This window comes from Natrix helvetica (assembly GCF_964273705.1).
Source record: "Natrix helvetica genome assembly, chromosome: 1".
In the NCBI taxonomy this organism is placed as follows: domain Eukaryota; kingdom Metazoa; phylum Chordata; class Lepidosauria; order Squamata; family Natricidae; genus Natrix; species Natrix helvetica.
In genome coordinates, this window is record NC_138548.1 from 13,090,978 (window position 1) to 13,107,172 (window position 16,195).

At 44.9% G+C, this 16,195-nt stretch overlaps 1 protein-coding gene across 1 annotated transcript in view; it reads left to right on the forward strand.

Annotated features, from left to right (window-relative positions):
• The window catches only part of KLHL26 (kelch like family member 26), a 33,629-nt gene that overhangs the window by 15,048 nt on the left and 2,386 nt on the right, over positions 1-16,195 (forward strand). The window contains exons 2-3 of the mRNA XM_081959068.1: positions 2,094-2,276; positions 13,211-15,431. Of these exons, the coding sequence (XP_081815194.1) occupies positions 2,094-2,276; positions 13,211-14,792 (1,765 nt within the window). The 3' untranslated portion in view covers positions 14,793-15,431. The remainder of the gene's footprint in view (positions 1-2,093; positions 2,277-13,210; positions 15,432-16,195) is intronic.

The following is a 16,195-nucleotide window of genomic DNA, read 5'->3' on the forward strand; positions in this document are numbered from 1 at the left end:
GTCAATGGGAGTGGTAGGTTCCTGCGGGTAAGGTCCCGTACAGACGTACCGGTAGTAGCCGGGAGCAGCTGATAGCGTACTGGAACGGTGGCTCATGTGGCCCGCCTGCTCGCGTTCCATACCTGTTTTTAAAGCAACTGGCCAATTGCGCATGCACACACAGCATGCGATGCCTGCGCGAGCCTCAACAAGCAACTGGGCATCGCAAGGGCAATGGATTGCGCATGCGTGCGCAGCGCACATGCACAAACAGGACACATGGCCCCAGGAGCAGCATACCGGCAGCGATGGTAAGAGCAACCCCACCACTGGTCCATGGCCATGCTGCATGGCCAAAAGGTTGCGAACCACTGAGTAAATGTTCCTCCGGTTTGAGAGACCTTTGCACAGCAGGTAATACTAACACTTCCTTGCAAAATTGGCAGTGTGGCAGTTTTGAATAGCATACATTGTCCTCAAACTGTATATACATCTGTTCCCTTCTCTACAGTAGTCCTTGATTTATGACTGGTTGTTTAGCAGTAATTCGAAATTACAACGGACCTCTCCGGGATACTTACATTCAGGATTTGAAGTGCTGCCCTGGTCATGTGATTGCATTTGCGGCACTTGGCAATCAGCCCTCATTTATGGCTGTTTGTAGCAGCCCTTCAGTCACATTACCATAATTCAGTGTTTCTCAACCTTGGCAACTTGAAGATGTCCGGACTTCAACTTCCAGAATTCCCCAGCCAGCATTTGCTGGCTGGGGAATTCTGGGAGTTGAAGTCCGGACATCTTCAAGTTGCCAAGGTTGAGAAACACTGCCATAATTAATGATGGTTTTTTTGGCTGGAAACCTAAAAACGCCCATTGCAGATAATGGATCTGCTGAATGACCACGGCATTCATTTAATGACTGTAGTACTAGCTTAACGATTGGGGCAAAAGAGATAGTAAAATCAGGTGCAGTTACATAGTGACCCACTTAATGCCTGGCACAACTTACAACTGTAATTCTAGGCATCCCGAAGGTGCTTTTTTCAAAAGACAACTGAAGTTTCTTTCTTTTTTTCTTGAAAACATTTTGCTTCTCATCCAAGAAGCTTCTTCAGTTCTGCTTCCGGAATGAGAAGCGAAATGTTTTCAAGGAAAGCAAAAATCAAGGAAGTTCAGATGTGTTTTGAAAAAGTACCATTGGCACAGCCATGACCAGGATGAGAATCCCCTCCATAGGTGTAATTCTGAATGATAAGTTGAAGAGTACTTGTATTGTACAACTGGAAAAACTGCAGAAAAGGGTAATCAAAAAGCTCAAAGGCCTGGACCTACCTATATGACCAAATCAAGAAAAAAAAAGGGCCAGGGTAGAAAACCTAGGAACTGGGCAGTGGACGAGGGTAGAGGTGGGAGAAGTGCTTAGATTGAATAGTCAAGAAGCAGATGAAGTTAGAGATAAAGATCTAAGAGAGGAATTGGGGAGGCAAGTCAATAGAAAAAGCATAGCAATCCAAGTATTGAAGCGGGCAAGGGATGATGGATGGTTTCTCTTTTTTTATTGTTCTGATTTGCTTTTCCTTCTTTCTCTCTAAAGCGTAGCTTTAAAATATCGAAGCGGGCCGTAGACGATGGATGGACGATCCTTCTATTTGTTGTTCTGATTTGCTCTCCTCTCTCTTTCTCTCTTCCCTTTTTTTTTTTTTTGCTTTTAAGTGGGTGACATGATTAGAAGTTAGGATAGGGAGTAGTTTTTTAACAAAATGTGATATGATTAAAGGCTAGCATAAGTGATAGAAACAAGAGAAGGGGGAATATTAGTGCATACACTTTATAATAATAAAAGTAATAATAATATACAACATGGAATAATTGAATGATGATGGATTGTAATCTAATATAAATGTGTATTATTGCTAGAAATACATGAGTTGATTGAATGTAAAAATTATGATTAATTTCATTAGTTCTATTCGTATTAGAATGTGTGACACCCAAGTGCCACACTGTTCACGTATTGATTTTATATATATTTTTTAAAAATAAAAAACTTGAAAAAAATTGTAAAAAGCACCTTATAATTTATCCCCCCCCCCTTTCTCCCCACCCCTTTCTAGCATGGCGGACAAGAACAGCACATTGAAATGCACTTTTTCTGCTCCGGGCCATAGTGTGACCCTCTTGCATGGCCTGGCTTCTTTGCGGGCTCAGGCCCAGTTGCTGGATGTCGTCCTCACCATCAACAATGAGGTCTTTCAGGTGCACAAAGTTGTTTTAGCGGCCTGCAGTGACTACTTCAGGTGAGACAGGCTCAACTGTCCTTATGGAAACTGTTTTCTGCTCTTTCAAACCACATTGACCGAGTTGGTCACGGACAAAATGGTGGGTTTGTGTCAGGGAATTGGCCAGCGGGTGTCCAAATGGAGTCAGGGAGGCTGTCACAAATGTGTAGTTTTATATAAATAAATATATTTTACAGCCGACAAGATAGGCACATCACAACATCATGAGGTAAATCGTCAGGTAAATCACAGATCAGCATACAAAGCCCACAGAAGAAAAAGGCGGGGAAAATGAGAAACTCCCCCTTTATACCCAGCAACCAACCATATTGTAGATTGCCTCATGCAGGGGCCATCTCTCCAACCAATCAACTACAACTCTGTGTTCTGGCTCGTTATAAAATTTACTGGTCTGGTTACGAAATTTAAATATCCAGTTTGCGAGTGAGGGCTATAATTAATTCTTGATTTACAATCATTCTTTTAGTGCGGTTACAGCAGTGTTAGGACCAGTCTTTGCATTTACGGCCATCGTAGCATTCCCCATGATCAAAAGTCAAAACCATGTTTTTACCACAGTTGCAGCGTCCCAGAATCATGATTGCCATTTGTGACTTTCCCAGATGGCTTCTGACAAGCAAAGTCAATGGGGGAAACCGGATTCATGTAACAACCACAAGATTCACTTAACAAATGCAGTGATTTTCTTAACAATGGTGGCAAAAAGGTGTAAAATTGGCTCGCTTAACAACTGCCTTACTTAACAATGGACATTCTGGTCTCAATTATGACCATAAGTCAAGGACTACCTGTATTGCTCAGCAGATGGCTTTCATGCAAGGAGGGCAGGCATTGTTGTGGCCAACCAGTGGCCAGCAGAGCTGGAGGCAGACTCAGACAGTGAGGAGGTTGGGGAGGAACATGGGCCAGTCCTGGAGTCTGGGAAAGGCTCTGACAAGGGCTCTGCATTGGAGGCAGAGATGGGGCCAGGGCCGTCCGACAGTTGTCAGCTGCCTTCGGTATCCTTCCCCTGGAGTGGGGAAGGAATGTGGATTTTGCAATATCCCTCCCGTGAAGTAGAGTGGAAATGGAGATTTTACAGTATTCTTCCCCTGGAGTGGGGAGGGAATGGGGATTTTGCAGTATCGTTTCCCTACCACGCCCACCAAGCCATGCCCACCAAGCCACACCATGCCCACCAAGCCACACCACGCCCACCAAGCCACGCCCACAGAACCAGTAATAATCCCACCACTGGGCAGAAACCATCACACTTTCTTCCAGGCACTGGGAAAGTTGCATCAGTGGATGCCCTGTGGAATGGAGGTGATTTTCATCCCTCATCCCTTCCCAAATAATTTAAATCAGTGTTTGCAAACATGACAACTTTAAGATGTGTAGACTCCTAGATTTCTCCAGCCAGTTTCAACTCCTAGAATCCCCAGAGTCACCTTGTAGGGGAGAGGGGGGGGGGCATAAAAATTTAATACATAAAATAAATAAAATTCCCCAGCACATATTTAAAATTGAGAAACACTGCTTCATTCATTCATTCATTCATTCATTCATTCATTCATTCATTCATTCATCTGCAGGTAGCCATCAAGTCTGTTTCTCTCTAATTATCCTATACTTTCATTTTTTTGGTATGTTGTTCATAAACACAAAAGAAAGTACTTCTTCACTCATGATACCAGCCTCTTGAAAAAACTCAAAGTATCTGTGTGGCTCCCATCCGGATGATAAGTCAGTAGGCGGTTGAGCCACTTTAGATTTTAATTTTGTTGTTCTGTGTGCTTTACACTTCTGGATATACACTTCTTTTTAAAACAAATTTCTCCTTTTAAACCATAAGTCATTTATAATGATTGAGGTTCAGGCAGCTTTTAAATTATATAAAGAAAGAACCTTCATCTCAAGGGCTGATACCCATAATTCTAGCCTGATTCCTTTTGCATTCTTTCCATCATAAATTTACGCGTTGCTTGTGCTTGGTACCATAGTTAGATGAGTCAGGTGTTATGTTTTCTTGCAAACAGTTTTCCATTCCTAAAAGGAAAAGGAATTTTGCTATTTATTAGTCGGCATAAATGCATGCAGTGCAATACCAATCAAACTTTGATGGGTTGTTATAAACCAGGGGTGTCAAACTCGATTTCATTGAGGGGCGCAGCAGGGTTGTGTTTGGCCTTGGGGAGCTAGGGTGGGCGTGGCCAGCTCAACATCACTCATGTCAGGGGTGCCTGTGGTGGCCCCAGAGCTCTGCCAGCGAAAACAGACTCCCGAGCTCTGTTTTGTCCTGTGACTGCCTTCTGCCACCCTCCGCCAGTGAAAACAGAGCTTACTGCGGGCCAGTCCTTCAATATTTCCAGGGTGGCCCCGCGGGCCAGATCTAAGCACCTCATGGGCCGGATCCAGCCCCTGGGCCTTGAGTTTGACACCCCTGTTATATGCACTAATGTTTTAGTATTAATTGAAAACAATAACATTTTCATCTTAATAGGTATACTTGGGGTGTAAGGGGGAAATGGACAGAACAAAACAAAAACAAAATAAATAGGTTGATGAAGAATGCTGGGTAAAAGCCAGAAGCAGATTTCTGGAAAGAAAAAAAAAGTGAGATTACCAATTCTTGAGCTGAATATTGATTGATTTACATTTATTTACCGTATTTTTCGGAATAGAAGATGCACCGGAGTATAAGATGCACCAACGTTTGGAAGAGGCAAATTTTTTAAAAAAAGTTTTTGCACTCTGCAAATCTCCCGAAAACGGGCCCGTTTTTGTTTTTGTTTTCATAAAAAGGGCATGAATAGCCCTTTGGAGGTTTGTAGACTGTTCCTCGGGGGGGGGGGGCCAAAAACGAGCAAAATACGGACCGTTTTTTGCGAAAACAGGTCCATTTTTTGTCAAAAAAAGTATATTAGGAAGCTTATAGAGTGCTCCTGGGGCTGGGGCGGCGGCAAAATTGAGCAAAAAACAGCCCATTTTTTGCTCATTTCTGCCCTCCCCAGCCCCTAGGAGCTCTCTGAAAGCCTCCTACAAGCTATGCATGGCCATTTTGGTGAAGAGGGCGGGGCTTCAGGAGGTAAAGAAAATGCTGTATTCAGTGTATAAGACGCACCCAGATTTTCAGCCTCTTTTTCTTATACTCCGAAAAATACGGTACATTACATTCAATTATAACCTCTAAGTTTAACATTAGTACAATGAAACAGTGAAAGCAGTAATAAGCAATAATTATCAAACCAACACATCATTTTGTGCATCAAAAAAGGTAACAACCAGCTATCTTTTATTTGCTGGATGATTACATCTGTAATTTAGACTTGTTTCTTGAGTGCTTTGAAGAAGAACAGCATTTTAAATGCCTTTTGATATATTAACAGGGAGGAAATGGTCCTGTGATACTTACAACTATGTTATTTTAATATAAATTCACAACCATCACCCTGCTTTGGTATTTTGCTCCTGATTCCCAGAACCTCATAATTTTTATTGCCTAAATTCATATGTTGAAATAAGATAAAGTTAACCCAATCATGAATAGGATGAAGACCAGACCAGCTTTGCTTTGAGAACAATTTTCTAACTTCGGAATGTGTCCTGAGTCACCATATATCTTCCTTTTTTGAAGTGTATATTTCTTGCACTCATTCTGATGAATAAAACATATACTCAAAGTCTGCTCATTTTTTACCTAAATTGGTGGGATTTTGCTTAGATCAGGGGTTTCCAATTTTGGCAATTTTAAGACTTGTGGATTTCAGCTCCCAAAATTCCCTAACCAGCATGCTACTTTAAAGATGCCAAAGTGATCACCTCTGGCTCAGATTTTCATATTCTTTCTGGAGAGCATCCACCATCCCTTCTGAGATTGGAGCAGACTCCAGGGTAATCTCATCTTATCACCATAATGGAGGGTGCCCATTATTCAATAGAATAGAATAACAGAATTGGAAGGGGCCTTGGAGTCTTCTAATCCAACCCCCTTGCTCAGGCAGGACATCCTACACCACTTCAGACAAATGGCTATCCAACATCTTCCTAAAGACTTCCAGTGTTGGGGCATTCACAACTTCTGGAGGCAAGCTGTTCCACTGATTAATTGTTCTCACTGTTAGGAAATTTCTCCTTAGTTCTAAGTTGCTTCTCTCCTTGATTAGTTTCCACCCATTGCTTCTTGTTCTCCCCTCAGGTGCTTTGGAGAATAGTTTGACTCCCTCTTCTTTGTGGCAGCCCCTGAGATATTGGCAGACTGCTATCATGTCTCCCCTAGTCCTTCTTTCTCTTAAACTAGACATACCCAGTTCCTGCAACCGTTCTTCATATGTTTTAGTCTCCAGTCCCCTAATCATCTTCATTGCACTTCTCTGCACTCTTTCTAGAGTCTCCACATCTTTTCTACATCGTGGCGGCCAAAACTGAATGCAGTTTTTTTAATTGTAAATTATGATTGTAAGCCATGATGGTCATAAAGCAGGTCACACACATGACCAACCCAATTTGATGACCTTTTTTCTAGCAGTTGTTAAGCAAACACTGTGGTTTTAAAGCAAACCAACTATTTGGTGTAAAGCAGTTCTATTAAAAACTAAAATTGCTGGGTTGGTTTTTTTTAGCAAAATCATCGTAAAAAGGTGGTCACATGATTTGCAAATGGATATAAATGCAGGCTGGCTGCTAAGCACCCAAAATGTGATTGTGTGACTGGGGGGGGGGGGGGGGGGAACCTATCAGAAATTTGGAACTGGTTTATAAGTACCCCTGGGAGGTCCATTGCAACTTTAAGCTCCCCAGGCTTGCTCCATCAGTGAGGTGGGTGACATAGAAATTTAATAAATACGTACATAAACTTTCAATGGTCACTAAGGAACTGGTCATAAATCGAGGATTACCTGCAAATCGGGGTGGTGGTGTTTGCTACCGGCATTACTGCTGGTTCGTTGCACATTTTTTTTGCGCATGCGCACTTGCTTTGCTCGCTTGCGCGCACCCCTTATGCATGCTCCACTCACTAAAAAGGTCTGTGCATGCGCAGAACATTAGAAGGGGGGGGGAATTACATTTCTGCAGTGGAGATAGTTCTGTGCATGTGCCAAACCAAAAATAAAGATGGTGCCACCGACAATAGAACTGGTTTGGGTGTGTGGGCGGCCGAGTTACTACCTACTCGGCCAAACCGGTACGAACCCACCTCTGCTGCACATGCTCCCGCCACACTACACACTAGCTCCGGTTGTTATGGGGCAGGCTGTGAAAATGCCCCATTGGAGATGATGATTAAGGCTCTGAATCATTAGTCAGTTGGATTCAGACCTTTCCAAAGTGACCTCTGGGCTTCGCGAGTTGACATCTTACCCGTTTCAAACCTTGTGTCTCCCGCCTTCTGTCTGTCTGCGATGACGCTTGCCTCCCTTGTGCCTGCTGCGTGTATATCTGTGAGCATCTGCACACACCGTGGTCCTTGTTTTTTGGATTGGTGTTTGTTTCCCTAGTAACATCAACCCCAGAGGTTTATTGCTCTTCATAATAAGAAGCAATTAAGGGTGGGGAGGGGGGCGAAAGATCTCCCACCAGACGCGAATGGCTCTGTCGGATTCTGTGCACCACACAATGGGGCCCGGTGTGGGCTTGCTGTGGAGCTATAATTGCTTCAAGGGTTTCTCTTGTAACTTGGGTGTTTGGCGGGTCGTGGAGGAAGAATGAATAACATAATCTTCCCTTTGCAGCTCTGATTTTGATGCAAATGAAGGGTAAAAGGAAAGCGGCGGCATTAAAGACGATTTGGCAGCTGTCGCTCTAATCTGGATTTCGAGATTGCAAGACAGTTTTTCCTCAGAAATCAGGATAATTATAAGTTGACCGTGTTTTTCTTGATATTCAGCTCTTCTCTGTAGCCACAAAGCATTTTCAGTCCTTCCCTATAAGAGAAGGGAAACTGCAGCTCATCGTTTTCTGTAGGGGGGCCAGAGGCTAAAACATACAAAGAACGATTGCAGAAACTGGGTAGGCCTAAGTCCAGTGAGGGGGAACCTTTTCGGCAACGAGTGCCCAAACTGGAATGGGTGCGTGCATGTGTCGGAGCCCCAGAGACCCATTGGGCAGTGCGCATGCGGGCGGCGGCTACTTGGTTTTCAGGTTTCTGGCATGCGCGTCTGCACCGGCCAGCTAGTCTTCACGCATGGCAGAGCGCCCGAAATCCAAAGACCAGGTGGATGACATGCACGAAGATCAGCTAGCCGGCGCGCATGAATGTGCCAGAAACTAGAAAAGCAATACAATACAATACAATAGTAGAGTTGGAAGGGACCTTGGAGGTCTTCTAGTCCAACCCCCTGCCTAGGCAGGAAACCCTATACCGTTTCAGACAGATGGCTATCCAACATCTTCTTAAAGACTTCCAGTGTTGGGGCATTCACAACTTCTGGAGGCAGGTTTTTCCACTGATTAATTGTTCTAACTGTCAGGAAATTTCTCCTCAGTTCTAAGTTGCTTCTCTCCTTGATTAGTCTCCACCCATTGCTTCTTGTTCTACCCTCAGGTGCTTTGGAGAATAGTTTGACTCCCTCTTCTTTGTGGCAACCTCTGAGATATTGGAAGAATGCTATCATGTCTCCCCTAGTCCTTCTTTCTCTTAAGCTAAACATACCCAGTTCCTGCAACCGTTCTTCATATATTTTAGCCTTCAGTCCCCTAATCATCTTTGTTGCTCTTCTCTGCACTCTTTCTAGAGTCTCCACATCTTTTTTACATCGTGGCGACCAGAACTGAATGCAGTATTCCAAGTGTGGCCTTACCAAGGCCTTATAAAGTGGTATTAACAGCAGTGGTATTAATTAGCAGTGGTATTAATTAGCAGTTGGCAACGATGTATGTGCCCACAGAGGGGTCTGCCTGCCATCTCTGGCCCACGTGCCATAGGTTCGCCATCCCAGGTCTAGTCTAATGAAGAGAAGGACTAAGGGTGACATGATAGTAGTCTTCCAATATTTGAGAGGCTACCACAAGAAAGTGGGGGGTTGGCCTATTCTATAAAGCACCTGAAGGCAAGACAAGAAGTAACGGATTTGAAACTTACCAAGGAGGAAACCAATCTAGAATGAAGGAGAAACTTCCTGACACCTTTTCTTGCCACCGTTGTTAAGTGAATCGTTGCATTTGTTACCAACGCAGTTGTTAAGTGAATCTGGATTTTCCCCCTTGACTTTGCTCTTCAGAAGGTCTCAAAAAAAAAAAGGGGGGGGGATCATGTGACTCCGGGAAACTACGATGGTCATAAATATGAGCTAGTTGCCAAGCATCCGAATTTTGAATCATGTGACCATGGGGATGCTGCAACGGTCGTATGTGTGAAAAACGGTCATAAGTCACTTTTGTTAGCGCTGTGGTAAGTTTGAATGGTCACTAAATGAACTGTTGTAAGTGGAGGACTACCTGTATCAGCTTTATACGAGCAGCTGTGAAAGAGCACTGTTCTCGCTCTCCTCTTTTTGGAGGCATCTGTTTTGATACGGCATGGAGGGCTGGATGGACTGATACAGCAGGGCGGTTTTTATGTTCTGGTTTTGTGTCCATTATAAACGAGGGATGCAGTGGCTCAGTGGCTAAGACGCTGAGCTTGTCGATCAGAAAGGTCGGCAGTTCAGCGGTTTGAATCCCTAGCACCGCGTATCGGAGTGAGCTCCCGTTACTTGTCCCAGCTTCTGCCAACCTAGCAATTCGAAAGCATGTAAAAATGCAAGTAGAAAAATAAGAACCACCTTTGGTGGGAAGGTAACAGTGTCCCGTGCGCCTTCAGCGTTTAGTCATGCCGGCCACGTGACCACGGAGACGTCTTCGGACAGCGCTGGCTCTTCGGCTTTGAAAAGGAGATGAGCACCGCCCCCTAGAGTCAGGAACGACTAGCACATATGTGCGAGGGGAACCTTTACCTTTGTGTCCATTAAAGCAGCTAAGCTTCTACTATAGTCGTCAACTTACAGCTATTTGTTTAGCAATCATTCAAGGTTATAATGGCTTCATTGAATGGTTTTTAATTAAAAAAAAAACCAGATTTACAATGAGTCCTCTCACTTATGACCACTACAGCAGCTGCACAGCCATGTAATCTGAATTCAGGTGCTTGGCAACCAGCATATATTTACAAGGGTGGCCGTGTTCCAGAGTCATGTGATTACCATTTGCAACCTTCTCCGTCAACCTCTGACAACAAAGTCAATAGGGGGAACTGGATTTGCTTAATGACCACATTTCACTTAGCAACTGCAATGGTTCGCTTAACAACTATGGTTTTAAAAAAAATTGTACAATTGGGCATCACTCACTTGCCCTTGTCTTGCTTAGCAAAGGAAATTCTCATCCAAAGTAACCGTTCTTCATATGTTTTAGTCTCCAGTACCCTAATCGTCTTTGTTGCCCTACTCTAGAAAGAGTGCAGAGAAGAGCAACAAAGATGATTAGGGGACTGGAGACTAAAACATGTGAAGAACGGTTGCAGGAACTGGGCATGTTTAGCTTAAGAGAAAGAAGGACTAGGGGAGACATGATAGCAGTCTTCCAATATCTCAGGGGTTGCCACAAAGAAGAGGGAGTCAAACTATTCTCCAAGGCACCTGAGGGTAGAACAAGAAGCAATGGGTGGAAACTAATCAAGGAGAGAAGCCACTTAGAACTAAGGAGAAATGTCCTGACAGTTAGAACAATTAATCAGTGGAACAGCTTGCCTCCAGAAGTTGTGAATGCCCCAACACTGGAAGTCTTTAAGAAGATGTTGGATAGCTATTTGTCTGAAACGGTATAGGGTTTCCTGCCTAGGCAGGGGGTTGGACTAGAAGACCTCCAAGGTCCCTTCCAACTCTGCTATTGTATTGTATTGTAAAGTTGACAACAAAGTTGTCGTAAGTCGAGCTCTACCTGTAATTCTGTTTTTGTAATCAGTAAGTTTCATGTAAGATTTTTCTCTCGTATCTCAAAAAGGATTCTGTACGATGCTCGCCTATATGTATTTTACGGCTTCCTATGCATATATATATATATATATATATATATATATATATATATATATATATATGTGTGTGTGTGTGTGTGTGTGTGTGTGTGTGTGTGTGTGTGCGCGCGCGTGTGTGTGTGTCTGTGTGTCTGTGTGTGTGTGTCTGTGTGTGTGTGTCTGTGTGTGTGTCCGTCCGTCCTTCGGTTCTATTTTAATAAGGGACACTTGAGACAGTCTTTAACATAAAACGAAATCAAAATTCATCACAGCTCATTTAAAAAGGCAGTGATTTGAGAAGATATAAAGGGTTCATCAACGTTTCAGAGAACCAGAAAAAACATCTTAACATCTGCACATGTCGGATCCTTCTGGAAGGTCTTATAAGCTGGGGTAAACAAGGAAGGGCTGGGGCAGATATTCTGAGACAAAGAGCACTTAGCCCCGTGATGGTGCCAAAAGTGGCACGCAGACCCATTTCTCCGGGCATGCAAGCCGTCACCTGTTGCTCTTCTGGATTCCGGGGTGCTGGCCAGCTAGTTTTCACATGCACGGGAATGTCGGAAACCGGAAGAGTAGCTGGCCGGTGCGCATGCGCACACCGAGAAGATGATCTTCCAGTTCCTGGTGCACACATTCATACCGGCCAGCTACTCTTCATACACGCATGCACACCAGAAACTGGAAGACCAGGTGCACCTGCACACACCAAAAACCAGAAGATAATCTTCCCAGCGTGTGCATGCACACCGGCCAGCTGCTCTTCGCGCATGCACGGCAGAAACCAGAAGACCAGGTGGCCGGTTTCTGGCACACGTGTGTGCATGCGCACTCCCGTTTTGGAACTCAGTACTGAAAAAGTTCACCAACACTGACTTAGCCTTTGCACGTAAGGAAACATATTTTCGTTAAGTCATTTATAATAATTTAAATATGCTTATTCATTGAGGAAACAACCTCAAAGTGGATTTACATGTGAGTAGTCCTTAAATTATGAACCACTATTGGTGACCAGAATTTCTATTGCTAACTAAGCAAGGCGATTGTTAAGTTACTCCTGCTGCTCGATTTTACAACCTTTTTCACCACGGTTGTTAAGCAAATCACTGTAGTTGTTAAATAAATCATGCAGTTGTTAACCAAATTCTTTCATCGACTTGCTTGTCAAGAGCAGGCCGGGCCGATGGCAAATGGCAATCACCTAGTCCTGGGATGCTACAACCATCGTAAATATATACCAGGTGCCAAGGTCCCAAATTTTGATCAAGGGACTGTGGGGACGCTGCAGTGGTTGTAAGTTCAAGGACTGGTTGCAAGTCACTTTTTTCAGTGCCACTGTAAATTTTGAATGCTTGCTAAACAAATGGTCGTAAGTTGAGGACTCTCCGTATGTAATTTACTGCAACGCACCGATCAATGAAAAGGCAAGTTATTTGTTGCACACTTTCTCGGTTGGCAACCTGTGGAAGATTTATTTATTCATCTATCAAATGTCTTTCTTTCTGAATTTTATTTGTTAAATTTATTTATTTATCAAATATATTTGTGTTTTTTTAATTAAAATTTTCAATACATTTTACAATTATCACCCCTTCCCTCTTCCCTCCCTCCCTCCCTCCCCCCGACCTCCCAGAGCAAAGTACAGAGTATAAACATTTAACAACCATACGCTAACATAAGCTAACTAATTGTAACCTATTACTATTCTTGTGCTTTAACTCCCCCTTTATTAAACTAGTTTTGAATAAATTGTAATGTCCTTTATGCCTTCATTCATACGCTAACTGAAAATTTTTAGTCCGGTATTTATTTTGAATATATATATATATATATTTAAAAAATCAAATTTATTTGCCGTCCCTCTTGCAGTTCGGGCGATTCTGAGCACCTTGGATTCTCCCTGAAGGATGTCCAGGAATGGTGAATCTCATCCTTGTCGTCTCCTGTTCTTTGATCCTTTTAGGGCCATGTTCACCGGTGGGATGAGGGAAAGCAACCAAGATGTGATTGAGCTGAAAGGCGTCTCTGCCAAGGGCTTGAAGCACATCATAGAGTTTGCCTACAGTGCCGAAGTCACCCTTGACCTTGACTGCATCCAGGATGTGCTGGGAGCGGCGGTCTTCCTGCAGATGGTACCCGTGGTGGAGCTGTGCGAGGAGTTCCTGAAATCGGCCATGAGTGTTGAGACCTGCCTTAACATCGGGCAAATGGCCACCACCTTCAGCCTTGCCTCCTTGAAGGAGTCCGTCGATGCCTTCACCTTCCACCATTTCCTTCAGATATCCGAGGAGGAAGACTTCCTCCACCTCCCGTTGGAAAGACTAGTCTTCTTCCTTCAGAGTAACAAGCTCAAGAGCTGCAGTGAGATCGACCTTTTCCGGGCTGCCATCCGATGGCTGCAGTACGATCCCACGCGCTGCAGCAGTGCCAGCCAGGTTCTCTGCCACATTCGCTTCCCGCTCATGAAATCTTCGGAGCTGGTGGACAGCGTCCAGACCTTTGACATCATGGTGGAGGACGTCTTATGCCGCCAGTACCTCCTCGAAGCTTTCAACTACCAAATACTGCCTTTTCGCCAGCATGAGATGCAGTCTCCCCGAACGGCCATCCGCTCCGATGTCCTTTCTCTCATAGCTTTTGGCGGCACGCCGTACACCGATAACGATAGGACCGTAAGTGGCAAAGTCTACTATTTGCCCGACAGCAGCACACGCCAGTTTAAGGAGCTGACAGAGATGGAAGTGGGGACTAGCCATACCTGCGTGGCTGTCCTAGATAACTTTGTTTACGTGGTTGGGGGACAGCACCTGCAGTACCGCAGCGGTGAGGGGGCCCTGGACATTTGCTACCGCTACGACCCCCATCTGAACCAGTGGCTGCGCATTCAGGCAATGCAGGAGAGCAGGATCCTGTTTCAGTTAAACGTGTTGTGTGGCATGGTCTATGCCACGGGGGGCAGGAACCGATCCGGCAGCTTGGCATCCGTAGAAAAATATTGCCCCAGAACCAACGAATGGAGCTTTGTTTGCCCCCTCAAACGCAGGACATGGGGCCACGCGGGGGCCACCGTGGGAGGCAAGCTGTATATCTCTGGCGGGTACGGAATATCCGTGGAAGACAAAAAAGCCTTGCATTGCTACGACTCGGCACTGGATCAGTGGGAGTTCAAAGCTCCCATGAACGAACCCCGCGTCTTGCACGCGATGGTCAGCGCCAACAATAAGATTTATGCCCTGGGAGGCCGCATGGACCATGTCGACCGTTGCTTCGACGTCTTGGCCGTGGAGTATTACCTACCAGAAGCCAACCAGTGGACGATGGTAAGCCCCATGCGGGTAGGACAATCGGAGGCCGGCTGTTGCTTGCTAGAGAAGAAGATCTACGTCGTGGGGGGATACAACTGGCACTTGAACAACGTCACCAGTATCGTGCAGGTGTATAACACGGAGACGGACGAATGGGAGAGGGACCTCCACTTCCCGGAATCGTTTGCTGGGATTGCTTGCGCACCGGTGATTCTACCACAGCCGACAGCCTGGAGGTGACCATCGGAAGTCACCCGGTCGTCTGAACCGCCCTGTGCATGCTCTAGCCTGGCTCGTTTTGCAAAATAAAGTTGTGTATTCGCGGCAGACAAGCAAACGTTTCTGCCTACACTCTCCTGGTTTATTATGTTCCAGCAGCCCCTTTGGACCCTGTTGGGAATGGGAGTGTGATACGGAAGACTGTCCTGAGTAGGGAATCTTCTCAAGACGTAGCAGTGGTGCACAACCCAAGTTCCTCTTCCCTAAACAATATCACATCTGCAGACATTTCAGAAGCTTCTCTTTTCCCTGTTTATGAATAACTGAGGGCTTCGCTGTATATGGAGGTGTGTAGTAGCTGGACAATTTGTAAGAAAAAAAGTCAAGAAAATTAAAATCCTCCGGAACTTTCCCAAAATCAATAAGAAGAACGATTGCGGGAAGGAGAAGAGAGCTCTCTAGGGGTCAACAATCTATGATTTCGTGCAGGAGTATTTTCCTGAGAAGCAGCTTTGAACAATTGTACGGAACACACCTGTTCTGTTGTTGAAAACTCGGTAAGCCATGTTTTCCTACGCAGAGATTTAGGAAAGTGCCAAGAAGACTCCACAGAAGCTTGGAAACTATGGAGTGGAGGCCAAAACGGGATTATTAGCACAGGTAAATATGTGTTGTGATCCGCCGGCAGCCTGTGGAGCTGGCAGCAGATTCGGACAGTGAGGAGGGTTGGGGAGGAACCTGGGCCAGTCCTGCAGTCTAGGGAAGGCTCGGAGAAGGGCTCTGTGTCGGAGGCAGAGAGGGGGCCAGGGCTATCTGGGAGTTATGTACTGCCTCCGGAGCCTCCCGAGTCTGACCTCAGCGAGGCAGAAGAACGGTGTGAGCCTGTTTCCAGTACACGCATGCGCAGAGCTGCCAGAAGGCAAGAACAGTTAAGAAAAAGAGGCGACTCAGGAGTAAGGCTTGGAGATGATTGGCCCATTCCATAAGACATAAAAGGAATAAATGGATGTGAGCCTTTGCAGGAAGCAATTAATTTATCTAGTCGGTTCAAACTCTGAGAAGTCCTGTTTGACTCTGTGCTACGTTTAGATCTTGCAATTAGGTCTCTGGCAGCGTTTCAGGGGAGATAAAGGAAGCCTAGGTCAGAACAATATGACTCCCATAAACTGAGAGTATTGGTAGTCCTCAACTTACAACAGTACATTGAGGGACCATTCGAAATTACAAAGGCGCTGAAAAAAAGTGACTTATGACCGTTTCTCCACACTTAACATCCATTGCAGCATCCCCGTGGTCATGTGATTAAAATCCAGACGCTTGGCAACTGATTCATATTTATGACGGTTCCAGTGTCCTGGGTCCTGCTGTCACGTTTTCTAACCTTCTGAGAAGCAAATTCAATGGGGAAGGCGGGTTCACTTACC